Source organism: Pelophylax lessonae, assembly GCF_965119305.1.
Source record: "Pelophylax lessonae genome assembly, chromosome: 9".
NCBI lineage: Eukaryota > Metazoa > Chordata > Amphibia > Anura > Ranidae > Pelophylax > Pelophylax lessonae.
Window position 1 is genome coordinate 83424812 of NC_138776.1, and position 18306 is coordinate 83443117.

General features: G+C 44.2%; 1 protein-coding gene across 1 annotated transcript in view; it reads right to left on the reverse strand.

The window, feature by feature from the left end:
• Nucleotides 1–18306, reverse strand: part of PDE6C (phosphodiesterase 6C) — a 130318-nt gene that overhangs the window by 8575 nt on the left and 103437 nt on the right. Inside the window, exons 20-21 of the mRNA XM_082269252.1 lie at nt 17368–17451; nt 14104–14260 (exon numbers count right to left, since the gene is read on the reverse strand). Coding sequence (XP_082125378.1) covers nt 14104–14260; nt 17368–17451 — 241 coding nt within the window. The remainder of the gene's footprint in view (nt 1–14103; nt 14261–17367; nt 17452–18306) is intronic.

Below are 18306 nucleotides of genomic sequence, written 5' to 3' on the forward strand. Positions count from 1 at the left end.
CTTTTTGCAGCTGCCCAAGTGCCTGACCTAGCTATTCAAGCTGCTGATATAGCAGACAGTACTGCCGCCAAATGCGCGCCTCACGCAGTCGGATCGGGCCAAAAATTGAGGCCGCGGCTTTGCAGCCTACTCGCAGCTGACAGAACTAGCTGTCCAAGTGACTGAACAAGCTGTCCAAGCTGCTGACCAAGCTAACAGAGCTGTTGGTGGACTCCCAACTCATGCGGCCGGATCGGGCCCCAAATTTAGGCCGCGGATTTGTGGCCTACTCGCGGCTGGCTGTTCGAGCTGTTGACCAGCTTGATGGAGCTGCGGACGAGCATCCCCCATTCCCCCTCAAGGGGGGGGGGTCCATATAGTCTGCCTGGCACCCCCTTTGAACCAGGGGGCGCTGCATGTTTTAGCGAAGTGAAGCAGCCTTTTTTGTGTGGTTGAGGGTACTCTGCCTGCGCATTTGCGTCACGGCGGGCTCCCCCATTCAAGGGGGCTATGTCCTCTACGGAGGGCGACCCTTAGGTCTAATAGATGGTCCTTTTGTGGACCTTTAGCCAGCGTCTCCTTGCGGGACTGTGGTCGGTGACCTCCCCTGCTTGTTATGTTTTTAGGGCAAGATATTGATGGTATCTACAGATAAGCTGCAGCCTCCCTAGGTAACTTCAGCCTTCAAAACTTATGAGAGCTACTTACTGCTTCTATGGGCCCTACCAAGCTTCCACGTATGGATACGTTGAACTTGATTAAACTAAACCCTTGACAAGATAGACTAAACTAAAATTTGGCAAGTCCAAATGCTCATTCAGTATATTGGCTCAGGAAAATGCATATAAGTGCAGGACAGTGGCTAAGTGGTTAGCACTTTTGCCTAGCAGCACTAGGGTCATGGGTTCAAATGCCAACCACGGCACTACCTGCACTGAGTTTGCATGTTCTCCCTGTGCCTGCACAGATTTCCTCTCTTGCTAAAGACATGCTGGTTACTTGGCTCCTGTCAAAATTGGCCCTAGTATGTGTATGTATGAATGTGAGTTAGGGACCTCAGATTGTAAGCTCCTTGAGGGCAGGGACTGATGTGAATGTACAATATATAAATAAAGCGATCTGTAAACTTAGAGCTGCACGATTCTGGCAAAAATAATTTTTTTGCTAGAATCAGGGTCACGATTCTCTCCCAATTCTCAAAATCTTTTTTATTTTAAAGATTATATATATATATATATATATATATATATATATAATTTTTTTAACCATTTGCAATAAAGCTATGACTAAGATTACCCCCCCCCCCCCCCCCTGTCATGGATTACATGGGCTATGGGTACTCCTGGCTGGTGGGTACTGCTGGCTGGTAGGTACGGCTGGCTTGTGGGTACTGCTAATCGATGGGTACTGCTGGTTGGTGGGTACTGTTGGTTGGTGGGTACTGCTGGTTGGTTGGTACTTCTGTGGGTACTGCTGGATGGCAGGTACTGCTGCGGGTACTGCTGGCGGGTGGGTACTGCTGTGGGTACTGCTAAGTGGGCACTGCTGTGGATACTGCTGGTTGGTGGGTACTGCTGGCTGGTCAGTACTGCTTGTGGGTACTGCTGTGGTAAGGTTGGTGGGTACTGCTGTGGGTACTGCTGGCGAAGTGTGAGGCGCGGCGCAGAGCCGATGCTTCCTGTAACTCAGCTCTCCTCCATCTCCTCTCACAGGCGGAGTGCAATTGATATCACTCCGCCTGTGATAGAACAGAGCTGGTGTTCCGTGAGAATTACCTACCCGTGAGAAAAACCTACCCTCGTCACTTTCGGTTGCACGGCAGTGTGTGTAATGCGGCGGTTACATTAAAACAGCTGTGCTGCAATATGAGTCATCTCCGCTCCTGTCACTGTCACTTCCCTGATCTCGGATAGTAAATATAAAAGCGGCGGCGGCTGTATGAAAAGATAAATCACGGAGCCGAGAGCCGCTTTTATATTTACTAGCCCAGATCAGGGAAGTGATAGGGACAGGAGCGGAGATGACTCGTATTGCAGCACAGCTGTTTTAATGTAACCGCCGCGTGGGTAGGTTTTTTGCACGGACACCATGATCATTTCATCCTAGTGCGCATGCGCACTAGTCAGCTCCTCAGCTGCTCCATTACGTATCCGGGGCTGTGAGCATGCGCGCTGCTCAGCTGTTTCTGGCAGGAAGTGACGAGGGTAGGTTTTTCTCATGGGGTAGGTAATTCTCACGTTACTCCGGAACTACACAGGAAGCATCGGCTCCTCTGACACAGATAGCTGCATATCATCCGGGTGTCAGCCAGACATCCCAAGTCTCTAGCATGCAGGCTGCAGTTTATAACCCTGAGAATCTTACACATTCTGGATTGAGATCGTAGGGGGGATGAATCGAGATTGCAATTCCTATACGATTAATCGTGCAGCTCTATGTAAACTGAAAGCGAAAATTAAGTACCTGTAATAAAATAAATACATAAGTGCTTTCGCATTGGTATATGACTCAAGATCGTGTAATCAAATTTGTTCCCAATATTCCTCCAACTTGCTTCTGCGTTATTGAGAACATGGCACCTTTGGTCCACATTTGGTGGGGCTGTCCAAAGGCGATCTGCTTTCCGATACAGGTTTACAATATGCCTTAGTCATTTCTGAATACAAACCGTGGACGGAATCTATGAGAAGCCCTTTTACACAGACACCCTCCCCCCCTTTTAGATCTCAATAAGACATGAATGGAAGCTAGTGGGATTTATTTTCGAACGACCTGGCAAACATTAGCTAGGTCTTGTAAACAGCCAATGATTAATGTTGCTGAGGTAAAACAGTGACTTATGGGTATCGTAGAACATGACAAACTTTCCTCCATACCTAATGATACCCATGCCGACTTTCTCAAAGTTTGAACTCCTTGGCTGGACTACAAGATGCCCTTAAATTAGGACTGCTGTCTTCTTTTGGAATAATTGGGTGTTTGGTCCTTGTATGCCCGGTAGTTTGGTTGGGTCTTGTGTGACCCTCCCCTGTCCTCCTCTCTCTCCCCCACCTTCTTTTTTGTTTTTTTTCCCCTTCATTATTCCTTTTAGTTTTTCCTCATTATTTACAACTTGGTCATATGCAAGCTCCTTTCTGAGTGTTGAATGCCTTTATCCCCTACCATGTGTCGTGGTTCATTCCTCTGATCCCTACTTTTCTACAGGATGCAGCATTGATGTTGGCTTTGGGGGAAAGTACCGCAGTGAATGGCAAGCACAAGAGGCATCCAACACTCCCGGCAGTGTCAAATTACTAAATTGTCTTTTGGAATATTATTATGCTTCCTCTTTTGTTAGAAGGATTTGCCATTGGCAATTTTTTAAAAGACGTAACAGGGTTGCTATAGGCAAATTTTAACAAACCCATTTTCTCTGTCGCTCATTGACAGACGCAGTCCTCTTGATTAATAACACATTGGGTTATACTGCCCTCTACAGGAGTAGGACACTAGACGGAAGGAAAACGTTCTGGCCACACCTTAGGGGCAGTCTCAGAGGGTATATCCTCTCTCTCCCTGCTACAGGATGTCAGTTTTTTCTGTCTAGTTAGGAGTAAGGACCTAAGTTCCTTGCTGGGATCCTTGGTCCTGGCAAGATTTTTTTTAGAAAGACTTTTTTAATAGACAGCTTTTTTTTCTCCAGTTGTTCCTGTGAGATCTTCAAGCAAGTACGCTGAACTGGGCGACGGGCTGGATGTTGAGATCCAGTGGTCACCCCAGTCATCCTGCGAGCGCGTGCAGGCCCTAGCTCCGCGCTGGGTCGGCCGCGACATAGTCCCACTGGACGGGGACTGACCCTGCGAGTTAAACTCGCCTGGACGCCAACGACCAGTTGGAAACTGAGTCACGGCATCCGTATTGGTCGACAGCCCCCCCCCACTTCGGTGGAGAGGGGTTCTGTCAAGAGCTGGCGCCCGCCTGGTTCCGGTATGGTGAGTAGAATGTTCCCTCTCTCCCCCTGACGGGTTTGTTGGTGAACGCGGGGCCCCTCCCTGGAATGGTCGGACGCTCAGGATCCTGGGTCTCCCCTCTATCCTATAACAGGTCACAGATCCCCCAATTGAGTGTGATTGTGTGAAAAAAAAAAAAGACCAGGAGGCTTGGTTTGGGAGCTGACTATCTAAAGTCACTATATAGTGGGCACTGTTAAGGGACTATGACTAAAGGTCATTGGCAATACTGTGATGATGGCCATATACAAAGAGCATCCTACCTGATAAGATTGCAGGACAGGCCGATGCCTGTGCCTGGACTACCGCCATCCGCAGGCCGCCATCCTCCCGCAGGCCGCATAAGCCGATAGCTCTTTCGCAGACCGCTGCCATCTTCCACAGGCCGCCGCCATTTTCCCGCAGGTCGCGCGGGGCCGCCATCTTGGCGTAGCCTCGTGTCTCCAGCATGGGGGTGGACATTTTGGAGATGACCAGCCACCTCGTGGAGAAACATGGGAGGCGCCGGAAGGCGTGTAAAGGGGCGGAGCCGCCTCCTTTTCCAGGGAAAAAGGGCCAAAGACTTCCTGTCTGTAACAGGACAGCGCTGAGGCAGGTTGATAGAAAACTTCTGTGCATCAGGTGGTGAGCCTTGGGGTCTCTCTCTCTGTGGGGTCCAAAAAAGCAGGTAACACTGAGGGGCGCTGTTGCGCTGGGGATTACAAAAAAAAAAAAAGGTTTTTTTTACTTTGCAATTTTTTTGTCGCTGGCAAGTGTCTTGTATAATCATGGACCCTGCCACACATGTATCCCCACCTGATCCCCTCAAGGTGGCCGCAGGACCCTCCAGTGCCCCACTTGTAATTGATGCATTATCAGCAGTTTTGGAGTCTTTTGGTATCCCGGGTGGAGGTGGCCGGTCAGGGACGAGGGTCAAGAAAGCGACCCCCGCCTACCCCTATTTCATCTGATATTTCAGATACGGATTCTGAGCTTGTCACTGCAGCTGCAGGTCCCTCTTCTGGGGCTGCTGTCTCAGGTACGGTCTCTTCAGACAGTGAGGAGGACGTTTTTGTCTCCACCATAGCACAAGAAGCAGCGTTGGTGGATGCACTAGTTGTGCCTGTCCGGGAAACTTTAAGTCTTGAGGTTATACCGGCAGAGGTAGCTGAGACTAAAATTCCTTTTGGGTAATAGTTAGCTACCAAAATGGCGAAGGATTTTCCTTTTTCCAAATGGGGTCGTCTGAAACGTACCCCTGCTATTTCCAAACGCATGGCTAGGCGCTATCCGTTTGAGGAATCCCTCCTTAAAAGATGGACGGTACCACCAGTGGTGGACTCACCGATTTGCAGATAAAGCCACTGTTATCCCGTTGGAGGACGCTCCGTCATTTAGGGATCCGGTGGATCGAAGAGTAAAAGCGGAATCCCACTTCATTTTTTCCCTGATAGGGTCAACCTTTAGGCCAGTGGTGCCATTGGTTTAGTTTCAAGATGGGTTGGCTAATCTCCCCTTTCAAGGGGATCGCCTGTTTGGGTGAGATTATAAGGATCTCACTGGGGGGCAAGAGCACTCTCTTGCTAAGACAGCCTGATGCGCCCCCACCCATCTCTGGGGTGGGGGGACGTCTTCACCGGTTTCCAAATCCATGGTTTTCCTGAATCCCGGACAAAGGGGTTCAAGAGGCACAAGATCGAGTATTCGATCACTTCTACCGGTGCGATTCTTCCCTCCCAACATTCGTATGCTACAGGGAGCGGTAGTTCCCATTCCTTGGATAGAACGTTTTCAGGGGTTCTATTCGAACCTGTTCACACTGCCCAGGAAAGAGGGCAAGGTGCGTCCAAATTCTGGACTTGGGAAAGAGGGAGTCCTTCCGAACAGTGGTGGCCTCCCTGCATCAGGGGGATTTCCTGGCGTCCATAGACATTTAGGATGCCTATCTTTATATCCCCATCTTCACAGGACATCCGCGTTTTCTTCGCTTTTCCCAAATATCATTCCTGGTTCCCACCAGGAGACTGAACTATCTGGGAGATCCTTGGCAAGAGTGTTTCTCCTTGCGGAGAAACTCCAGAAGGTTCAGTCAACGATTCGGATGTTGCTGTCCGTCAACTGGCTGGGACTGATGGTGGCCTCCTTAGAGGCAGTACCGTTCGCCCAGTCTCATACCTGAATTCTCCAAGAGGAGATTCTTCTCAAATGGAATCGGAATCTCGATTCTCTGGACAATCGGATCCGGTTGAGCGAGCGGACCAGGGAGTCTCTGGTCTGGTGGCTTCGGTCTCCGATGCTCAACCAGGGGAAGTCATTCCTTCCGATAGTATCCAGGTTACCAATAAAGGTATCGGAACTGTGAGCGATCAGACTTTGTCTGATTTACTGGACCGAGCAGCTCTAGGGCAGCCCGGTTCAGATCCAATCGTGGCTTATGTCAATCACCAAAGGGGCACCTAGAGTGTCCTGGTGGCCATCGAAAGGATCAGCATCTTTCGTTGGACGGAACGGTTTGTTCCGGCTCTCTCCGCAATATTCACTCCGGGGGTGGGAAAACGGCAGGCAGATTATCTCAGCCGTCAGATTCTGGATCAGGGGGTATAGCCTCTTCATCCAGAGGTATATTGGTGGCCTTCTTGGATTACTTCTGCACGCAGGGTGTCAGAACTGGCCGCATTATCTTGTCGTTCCCCATATCTGGTGGTTCATAGGGATAAGGTGGTTCTTCGTCCGAATCCCTCCTTCCTTCCTAAAGTGGTTTCAGAGTTTCATCTGAATGAAGATATTGTATTACCTTCCCTGTGTCCTAAGCCCAGCCATCCTTGGGAGGTTGCATTACACTCCTTGGATGGGGTTCGGACAATCAGGGTACACTTGACTACTACGAATTCGTTTCGTAAAACGGATTCACTTCTTGTGATCACGGATAGCCCTAGAAAGGGGTTGCCTGTTTCTGCCGCGACCATCTCTAGATGGATTAGATAGACGGTGGTACAGGCTTATTCTATTAAGGGTCGGAATTCCCTGTTAAGGCGCACTCTATTCGGGCGCTTAGTGTTTCCTGGGCCTTCCGGCGTCAGTGGTCCAGGTATGCAAGGCGACTACCTGGTCGTCTGTTCATACCTTTACAAAATTTTATAAAGTTGATGTTATGGCATCGTCAGATGCCTCTTTTGGCCGCAAGGTTCTGCAGGCCGCAATTTGAGGAGACCGGTGGTCTACCTCGAGGGTTTTTTTCCGTTGGATTTTCAGTTGAGTCTCATTTGATTTAAATGAGCCTTTAAGAATTCTAGTCGGCACCGGTTGGGCCTTCTAGATTTGAATTTTTCTGTTATCCCACCCCTCATTTGTGGCACTGCTTTGGGACGTCCCAATGTGTTATTAATCAAGAGGACTGCGTCTGTCAATGAGCGACAGAGAAAAATGGATTTTTGTAAAATCTTACCGTAAAATCCTTTTCTCTTAAGCTCATTGACAGACGCAGTACCCGCCCCTTGGTTTTTTTGAGTGGGGTTTGGTTAAATTCTCTGACGCTGCTTTGTGACATAACTGACATCCTGTAGCAGGGAGAGAGAGGATATACCCTCTGGGACTGCCCCTAAGGTGTGGCCAGAACGTTTTCCTTCCGTCTAGTGTCCTACTCCTGTAGAGGGCAGTATAACCCGAGTTGTTAGTAATCAACGAGGACTACGTCTGTCAATGAGCTTAAGAGAAAAGGATTTTACGGTAAGATTTTACAAAAATCAATTTTTATTTGATTTTTTTTTTCATCTCCCTCCAGTCTTTTCTGCTCCCTAGCAGCCCCCCACGTCCCCCCGCCTCCCGCCTTTCCTTATTAATTCATCCTACCAAATTTATTTTTATTTGCAATATAAATGTCATAATTGTTAAGACTACCCTGGTGTATCGTGGTTTTCGCTGTGTGAACTGTACAGGCCTTCTATGAAAATGTGATTGACTTGGCTGATTAGTTATTTAAAGGTGGAGTGTTCTCTGTTCACAGTTTCATGTGGGCAAAAATTGCAGATTTTAATCAATCATTCTGAATGTAGATAAGGGACAAAGAAAACGTACAGCGGTCAAATTATAGTATATCATCACTAGAAAACTCTATAAAAGGAAAGAAGCAGTTTGGTTGGTTACCCAGGTTTACAGCTATATATATATACATATATATATATATATACACATAATACAAGCATGCCTCTGAAAATGAACCAGCAAATTATAACTGTAATCCACTACCCTACCCACTGGGTATATATGTGAGTGGCAAAAATCTGTATCAATCCCTACAGAAACACAACTCCAGTAATGAAAGTGCTTTGTTCTCTTGCTTGACCATAGGTTTATTGCAAATTATGTATGCAGAGACATATAGCCATCAACAAGGGAGTCTTTATGAGTTTTGCACAAAGTGCTTAATCATAAGGAGGTCTTTATGTAATGGATGCAAACTGGTTCAGATTTGCTAGGACAGTCCTGCATCTTGTGTCTCAGTTTCGATGATGCTGTATCCTGGGTGACATTTCCAGGAGCACAGTGTCACCCTTTTTAGAGTTACCAGCACATGCTCATAAGGTCCCCACATCTTTAGAGGCAGATTTTGGGCTGGGCATCTTGGTAAGTGGGGTCTGTGTCGGCCTGAGGCAGACTATGGGCGAGGTTAACTGTGTCACAGGATTTTGAACTGAAATGTTGGTAAATATGCCTTCTGTGACAAGCTCCCTTGTTGATGTCTGTATATCTGTGCATACCTTTTCTATAATAAACCAACAGAACTTCACAGTTTCATTATTAGCACATGTTGGGACCGGGCAAAGCCTGTAAGCTGCAGTTTCTCAAGCTTTGGGGTATGTAAAGCCAGCTCCCTTGCCAAGGCAGAATTTTTTATTTGCAGTCTGTAGTGAAAGCTAGAAAAGAGTTGTTGTTTCTTGATCATAAAATTGTCCTCCAAAACTCCAAATCATAAGGATTTGAAAAAAACATTGAGGCAGGAGATACTCCTACCCACTACAGGGACCCCATCCATCATTTGGCAAACAGATCAATATTAGATCTTTCCTTGCATGAAAGATTTTGCGAGTATATTATATTATAATATAAGGCATTGCTTGGACTGTTTCAGAGATAGGGCAGTGTTTTGATGCTGTTATCAGGCATGTGATCGCTGTATGTAAACAAATGTAACATCAGCACTCTGGACTTTGATTTGCTTTGATGAGGTGACCTTAGTTTATGCTGCCAGTTACTAAATCGATCAAAACTCACTACCTCTCCTAATGGAGTACAGCTTCCTTTGCACATAGCAATTACACAAGCATCTATCAAATATAAACCAGATTGCTCATAATGTGGATCTGTTTTAGTCAATTGACAAACTAATTTAAAATGTAGAGTACCTGTATTCACTACTTATAATACAAAAGGTAGGGTAGTGTTAAATAGAAGGCATCATAAGCTACTCAACATGTTCTGCAAAATAACAAATCTGATTTATTCTTAGTAGTATAAGCAGCATGTCTTCCTCTTTCACTTGCTATCTCACCACTTTGATCTGCCTGAGCAACCAATTACCAGGTCCAAATAAGTCACATGGTCGGCTGTGCACAGCCACTATATAGGTTTTTTTGCTTTTCTCAGCAATCTGAAACTTTATTATATGGAATACAAGCAGGAAATCTGGATTATAGAAAATTTGATGGGGATTGGAGCTCCCTTGAGAAAAGTGAACCTAATATTTTTCAAACATATGGGCAAATACATTTTTTCTTTAAATTATCATGCCACCTTTGCTTTATTTTCCCCTCAGAGCATCATTGGAACCCCATGGCCATCAATGCTCTTTTTGCCAACTAAATTGACACTATTTTTTTTGACTAAAATACGACTAAAACAATTCAGATGACTAAAATATTACTTAAGCTAAAATGGCATTTTGGGCAAAAGACTAAAAAACAACTAAACAAAATCAAAATTTGATGTCAATATTAACACTGCTAAACATCCTATAGAAATACCAACTTTCTTCAAGTTAATATTTGCATCAGCTTAGCCACAGCTTCAACCTCATTTTCATAGTGCTTTGACTTTGTGATTGATTAGACCAGTGTTTCTCAACCTTTTTCCAGTCGGCGCCCTTGAAAAGTATTTTCGATCTTGAGGCACCCCTGTCCAAGGCTTGGTTCACGTTACTGTATGTCGCGGAAGACACTCAAAATTGCGTTCGATCCAGACACACAGAGAAATGTTTTTTTAATGAAACCCCACAGATTAGCAAACATAGGGTGTTTTTGGAGAAGCGCAGTTTTAAAAATAAGGTTTGGGGACTTCTTTCCCTGCATTTCTGCAGGTAGGGAAGCCCATTGAAATGAATGGGCTGCCCTACATGCAGCATGCAGCCACACAGATGTGAACCAAGGGCTTGTTCACATGTCAGGTTGGAGAGGTGGTAAAACCACATGGTTGAGCTGTTTTTATCACCCCCAACTTCTCCCCCTTTAGCTTCAGAGGCAGCAGCTAGGGGTGTACACATGCTGTGGCTGCAGCTGGAGGTATACCAAGGGTGAATGGGGCTGCACTGCAACCACCCCGCAACTGTGTGCATTGTGGTTGCGGTGAGGTAATTCTGCATTTTCGGGCTTAAAACAGGTGGTGAGGAAGCAACATATTGCCTCTTTACCACCTGTTAAATGCCTCTGAAAAGCAATCTGAGAATGGATTGCATTTCAGAGAAGCAGCAGTCCTTGCTGCTATCACAAACGAGCCCTACAAAAGCAGTTCTGATAGGGGTGTCAGGATTAAAATAACATACATATATATATATATATATATATATACACACACGCATAGACACAAACAGACAGATGCACCCACACATACAAACACATGTATATATGCACACATAAAGACACAAACAGACACAGGTACAGTTACACATACATACACACACACACATACAGGCACATGTAGACACACATTTAAACACATGCATACACACATGTACACACACACACACACATACAAACATACACTCGTACAGACACATGTATAAAGCCTTTTAAAACATTTTAGCACAGTACCTTTCTTATTTAGCTGGGTACTGCACTCTAGGGGGAAGCAGAGAGCACAGCTCATGTGACATGTGACAGTCCTTCTCTCCCATGATCCCACAGCACACCGGAGTACCTCTGGCGGCACACTGGTTGGGAAAGGCTGGTTTAGACACTGCCTTCTGGGAGGTATGAGAGCACATATGTACTCTTCTCATACCCATATTTTGGATTTTCAGGTGCCCGGAATGCGAGCAGCAGCAAGAGCAAGTTAAGGCATATCTGTGTTTTTTAAAAGCCAATTCAGGGCAGAGTAAGAGGTTTGGTTTAGCCCCTAAATCCCATCGATCCCCAGAAGCACACACTTACCTTTGAAACACTACTCTGCCAGTATTGTCAGCAGGAGTAAAGGAAAATACCCAGTACTTCTGAGTATGGATGAGCATGTGGTTCAATCAGCAATGTCACAAAGGTGTCCACAGCTCTGTGTATGAAGTACGACTCCTGCTACTCAGAGCTCAGATAGAGCCTTGCTTTCATTCATGAAGGCTAAACAAATTGGCGGAGGAGCAAAAGGAAGGTAGGCAAAGCACAGATTAACTTCAAAGTGGATCTAAACCTAAAAACAAAAATTTAATATATTGCGGATTACTAGTCTTTAAATGTGGTGGCTGTCATGTCCTAGGATGACAGTGCTCACTTACTCCACAGTGTCTTTGGAGGGAGCCGTGGTTGTCACACTAGGGTTCTCTCCAGTAGTGAACAACAAACTTGTCATCTCTTCATCTCCATTACATGAGGGGACAGGGGAATTAACAGTTTACAGAAGACCGCATAGAAGGAAGTAAATATTATTTATGTTTTCAGTTCACAGGAAGTGACCAGGACACTGAATTATTCGCAAGATCAACCTGTATTTCCTGTACTGTTGTTAAAATGTTGTTAGCTTGGAAAAAGAAGGCTAATGTAGCCAAAGCATCCAAGGACTGGTCAACTGCAATGTATTACATTTTATTTTCTTGAACTCCTCTATGGGTTTCACTGGAGGCATAGGGGAGTTTCCCAATTGTAGTTAACTATCAGATAAGGATACCTACCGGCAAAAAAATGACCTCTAGAAAACTCCATATTATTTCATTCTCGATCCAAGTAAAAAACAGAGACAATTCCTCTCACCAGCATGTCCCTACAAGCCTTCATAGGAACCCCCCTAGGTATCTCCAAACTGCTGACATTCTCATGGTTGGTTAAGCACAACCTATCCACTCCACTATTTAGGCAAGTATTTTTATATTTACAAATTTACTTTTTTTTATCTATCGCTGCAGCAACTACCCAAACACTTTCACCAACTTTGAACATTTTTCAGTATGCCCAGATAGCAATTATTGTTTTTTAATTGTTAAATGGAGCCTAGCAAGGCTAAGAATAAATTCTACATACAGAAATGTAGGTCATCTTAAAGAAAACCTGTCCTGTTCATTTTCAAGTTTTTAAGACTAACATTTTATCCTAAAGATATGCACTGCTGTTTTGCCTGCAAGCAAAATGAGTTCAGACAATCATTTTTTCCAGCATCTAGGGAATCCTCCATACAGCTTACATAGGCCTTCGTTTTAGCTCTGGCTAAGGGCTTTGTCAGGACCCAGCTGTACCGCTATCCAATGTGTATTTTCTACCAACTACCAAGACTTCCACATATACTAGTAACCTACTCAGATTTTCTTATTGTTTGTCACTATTCTGAAAGGTCAGCTAATATCATTCAACCCCGCACTGAAAAATGACAATTGAAGTCTGAAAGTTTAAAACTGATTAGTTGGTTGAAGGCCATACAGATAGTTTTTAATTGAGACACTGGAAAACGAGGACTGCTCTATGCAGTTCATATTGACAATAACATTTAGAAACATAGAAGAGTGATGGCAGAAAAAAGGCCCAGTGCCTCCCTCCAGTCTGCCCATATATATCATTCTGTGATTCATATTGAAAATACTGTCGTCCTGAAAATAATGATATTAGTATTTATATAAGACGAGGAGGAAAGATATATAGGCATGTATAGAAACGCTAATGAATGGACTTTATACATGGGTATGTTTAAGCAAGAGGAAATATGGATATTGAAGGATTTTTGTATTCTCTTTTTTTTCTCTATTTTTTTCTGTTTTTCTACTTTTTTTCTCTGTCAATGGAAATTAAAAACAAGTAAATTGAGTAAAAATGAAAATACTCAAATGAAAAGTCCTTCTGAACTTATTCACACATGTAGGCTTCATTCATATGACCACATACAGCTCAGAATTGCCAGGCGTTAGTGTATTTCTGCAGCTGAGATTCCAATCAGCCGTCTGCATTCAGGGTCATTTATCAGTTCCTAATTACATGTAATGCCCCAGATGCCCATTTACATGTAAACAGCCACAGCACCTGTCAGCCTGTTATTCATTTGTATAGTTTCCTAGCTGCAGAAATATGCTGATTGTTTGCAAGTGTACAACTCTTATCGGTCCAAACATATTTAAAAGTTTCAATCATCTCCCCGTTTTCTTTCTTTCCCTAAGATTCTGCATATAAAGTTCCTGCATTCGCACCTGATATATTTAATATTTAACTATCTTTTTGTAAATGAGGACACAGGATTCTCAATGAGATCTAGCTAAAGAGCTATACAACGGAATTAGGGCCTCCTCCTCTTGCTGGTAATCCCTCTAGTGATGCACCTCACAATTCTATTCGCTTTTTGCTATTGTCAGGCCACACGGTTCACTCATTTTGCAATCATCTGAAATCTGTTTCCTCTGTAGTTCTGCCCAACATTGTACTTCCAAAACTGTACATAATCAAAGGATTCCAAAGGCATTATTTTGAGAGTAGAAACACTGAACTGCAGTTTCCACTGCTTTGACCAATCATATCGCCTTTAAATAGAAGAGTCCCTAGTACAGAGCCTTATGGTACACCACATGTGACTGGTCTGTATTCCAAAAGAGCTACATTTACAATCACATTCTGATATCAATCCAATGAATCAGCAAGGGTTAGGTTCTAGCTGGTGAAACTTTACCACCCTGTCCTAAAATATTTGTGGAAACGCTAGTTACCTTTCTTTCCTCCCACGTCATTTTCTTGCTGTTTGTTCAGTTCTTCTAAAGCTTTCATCTTTTCATCGTAAATATCCGCTTGTGCCTTCCATTGAACTCTGTTATTCGAAAGTCCATCAAACATTGGCGTAATTTCTTTATGAAACCGTGAAAATTCCTAATAATAACATCATCATCGTCATTATATATTGTGGTCAACCCTAACACCAATATTAAAATAATATAGTCATATACCAAAAAATGCAAGTATATGGGCTGGATTTTGGAATGAAAAGATTTCTCCAGCATGAACTTCATAAATAGATAAATTATAAAGTCTGTCCATCAACCTCACTATTTAAGCTTGCTATAAGATCTGCAAACATTTAGGGCTGGGTTCACATATGTGCGAACTGGATTCAGTTTTCACCGCATCCAATTTGAATGATATGTGAGTGTGACTAGCTCTCAATGGAGCCTGTTCACACATGTCGGGGCAGCTGTGGTGCGATTTCCAAAAGGGTCCTGTGCATTTTTAGGTCAGGTTCAGGTGCAAATTCAGGCAAAAATTTGCTCCTGAAACCGGTGAACAGAAACACACCAGACCCCCAGGCTGCACTTATATGAACCTGGCCTTAAGACTTAAAGATGGATTCCATTAGAGCATGATCACCATCAAGGCAACCTAGGCAGAAGCCTGCGTGTGATAGATGACCAGGGCCCTATCTACAACCTTTATGCTTCTTTAGTAAACCAGGGGAATATGTCAGTTGGTCGAAACTGTGCACCCTCCTGTCACAGCACATGATAGGAAGTACTTCTAGATTGCTAACCTGGCCCTAGATGATTTGTCCTCCATCCACAGAAGCGAGGTGGATGGAGGAGTCCTGGCTGGGACATTGTATTCTGACAGCACGGCTTTCTGCTGTCAGAATACACTTAGCAGCAGGGCCTGCCAGCTGATTGGGAACATTCTTCCAACAAGCCCTTCCATCAAATAGGCTTGGCTAAATATAGATAACATTTCTATCCATCTATGGCCAGCTTTAGTATCTGATCATACCATGCCATGCCAGTATAGACAATGCAAATAGGTTCAACTTTTATATGTCTATTGCAATCCTTATTAATGTTAATTGAGGGGATTGGAGAGCCAAAGCTGCCTATCTTGCTATCCCCTTTAAATTATAGATTCACTTCACATGGAATTTCCTCTTAAGCATGCCTTTGCTAAAAACCAAGGCACATGCTGTATGAAAGTGTAGTTTTACAGTTTACAACTTTACATAATGTTCACATTTACCTGGCCAGTCTGTTCAAAGGCAATACTTTGAAGTCTGTTGAGTAGTCACAGCCTCTGTCTTCCTATGAGAAGAATCTGTTGGGTATTGTCAAGAGGAAGATGAGACACCAGACCCAATCATGCAGATGAGCTGAAGGCCACTATCAAAGAAACCTGGGCTTCCATAACACCTCAGCAGTGCCACAGGCTGATCACCTCCATGTCACGCTGCATTGATGCAGTATATCAGGCAAAAGGATTGAGTGCATACTATACTATACTGTACATGGACATACTTTTCAGTAAGCCAACATTCCTGTATTAGAAATCCTTTTTTTTTTTTTTTTCTGGTCTTATGTAATATTCTAATTTTCTGAGATACTGATTTTTGGGTTTTTACTAGCAGTAAGCCATAATCATCAAAATAAAAGAAAGAAATGCTTGAAATATATCCCTCTGTGTGCAACGCATCTATATAAAATATGATGAATGAATTTTTTGATGATATTTTAATTTTATGAGATGCACCTGTATGTGTTTAACCACCTCCCACCCGGCCATAGTACATATACGGCCGGGCGGGAGTCTCGTCCTTCTGAATGGACGTTCCGGAACGTCCTTCAGAAGGAGAGAGATCGCGCCGCCGCGGGCACGCGCAGCGGTGCGATCTCGATGTGCCTGTGTCCCTAGGACACAGAGCAACAAGACTCGGCAGGAGGGCCCTGTGATTGGCCCTCCTGATCACATGACGGCTGTGACCAATCACAGCCGTCATGTAATGTCAATACAGCCGTTGTAACGGCTTCGATCTCTTCTCCTCCTGACAGATCCTGTCAGTGAGGAGAAGATCAGAGGATCAATTCTGCAGCCGGGGTGATCAGTGAGTATTTCTAATTACTCACTGATCACAGGGGGGGGTCTGTGCTGGTAATCAGATGATTGATTACCAGTGCAGCCCTGGGGGGAGGGGATGCCACTAGAGCCACAAGGGATGCCCACCCATGACCACCAGGGATGCCCACCATGACCACCAGGGATGGCAAACAGGGCTCAAAGAGCCTGCCAGTGGTGCCCCCCTATCAGTGCTGCCCACCAATGCCATCTATCAGTGCTGCCCACCAGTGCCCGTTATTGCCATCTATCAGTGCCGCCCACCAGTGCCCATTATTGCCCACCAGTGCTGCCTATCAGTGCCCATCAGTGCCCCCCATTAGTGCCGATCAGTGCCCCCGATCAGTGCCGCCCATCAGTGCCACCCATCAGTGCCCATCAGTGCCGCCTATCAGTGCCCATCAGTGCCGCCCATCAGTGCCCATCAGCGCTGCCTATCAGTGCCCACCAATGCTGCATATCAGTGCTATCTATCAGTGCCACATATCAGTGCTGCATATCAGTGCTACCTATCAGTGCCCATCAGTGCTGCATATCAGTGCCACCCCATCAGTGTCTCCTCATCAGTGCCTGTCAGTACGGCGTCATCAGTGCTCATCAGTGCAGGAAAAAACGTATCTATTTACAAAATTTTATAACCTAAACAAAAAAACTTTTTTTTTTTTTTCAAACTTTTCGGTCTTTTTTTATTTGTGCACCAAAAAAGAAAAAACCTGGCGGTGATCAAATACCATCAAAAGAAAGCTCTATTTGTGGGGAAAAAAATGACATAAATTTGGTTTAGGTACAGTGTTGCATGACCGCGCAATTGTCATTCAAAATGCAACAGCGCTAAAAGCTGAAAATTGGTCTGGGAAGGAAGGGGGTTTAAGTGCCCAGTATTGAGGTAGTTAAATAGGCCATCCGGTTAGGTACAAGGCACAGGCCAAAAAGACCCCTTTACCAATGGGAACAATGAATAGACTTGTTCTCATGGGTGCTACGTTTTTTCCACTTCCAATCCTTTCTTTGATCTTGACTACAAGATTTCTAAATGTTTGTGTAACTAGTAATAAATTTGCATTAAAGGTCACAGCATTTTTTCCTAATGTATTGTATTTTAAAGAACTTACCTTATACACAAATGTACATACAAAGTCAATAAAGCCAACTTGGAGTTTAGGCAGTTCTTCCCCTTTGTTCCTGTCCATCATTGGCTGAAAGTGAAAAATAAAAATATGTAAAGAGTACAGCATCCTTATAGCGTGGGAAGTGTTGAAATCTATCAGCGTTTTATTGTGTCTGAACTAAGGAGATTTCTCATCTCAATTCGTCTTGATGATCATTGTCACTGGAGCAAAAAGTAATGGGTAATTCAAAATGTTACAGCTGCCACAAGAACAGAGAAGAAATCTTCCTGTGGGGGCACCTCTTTATCACTAACTACACCGCTTCTATCTATGAGAAGAGGTTTGGAGACATTCCCTCTCACTTCCTGTTGTGTCTGTGGAACAGGAAGTGAAAGGAAATTTCTTCAATTGGACACACATTTTAAAAAGATGTGGTTAAACTTCCCCAATGCATACAAAGGCAATAAAAACCTGACAAGAGTTCTAATCTCTCTTTTCCCCTAAAAACTGCATCTATTGTAATGTGTTCCCATTGGAGAATTTACCCCCATCATGGGGACACCTATAACTGTGATTGACAGCCTAATTAAGAAAAATAAATGTTTCTCAGCAGCCTGCATGTTAGCTTATTTAGTTGGTTGTTGATCTTCCTATCTGATAGACAGTCCAATGGTCAATTGAAGGAGTACACATTGCAGTCTGACAACATCGCTGCTGTGGCTTACCATTGTCATCCTGCAACTAAAAGTGATGATGTTGGCAGGATCTCCAGGTTAGAAACTCTGAAGCAGATTAAAAACAAAATGTTTAAAGCAGACATGTCACCATTCATTGTACGTTTAACCATTCCTTCCCTCCCTCCTGAATTACACAAAAGCTCAGAATGTTTTGTGACCTGTAAATTCACTGCTCAAAAAAATTAAAGGAACACTTTGAAAACAC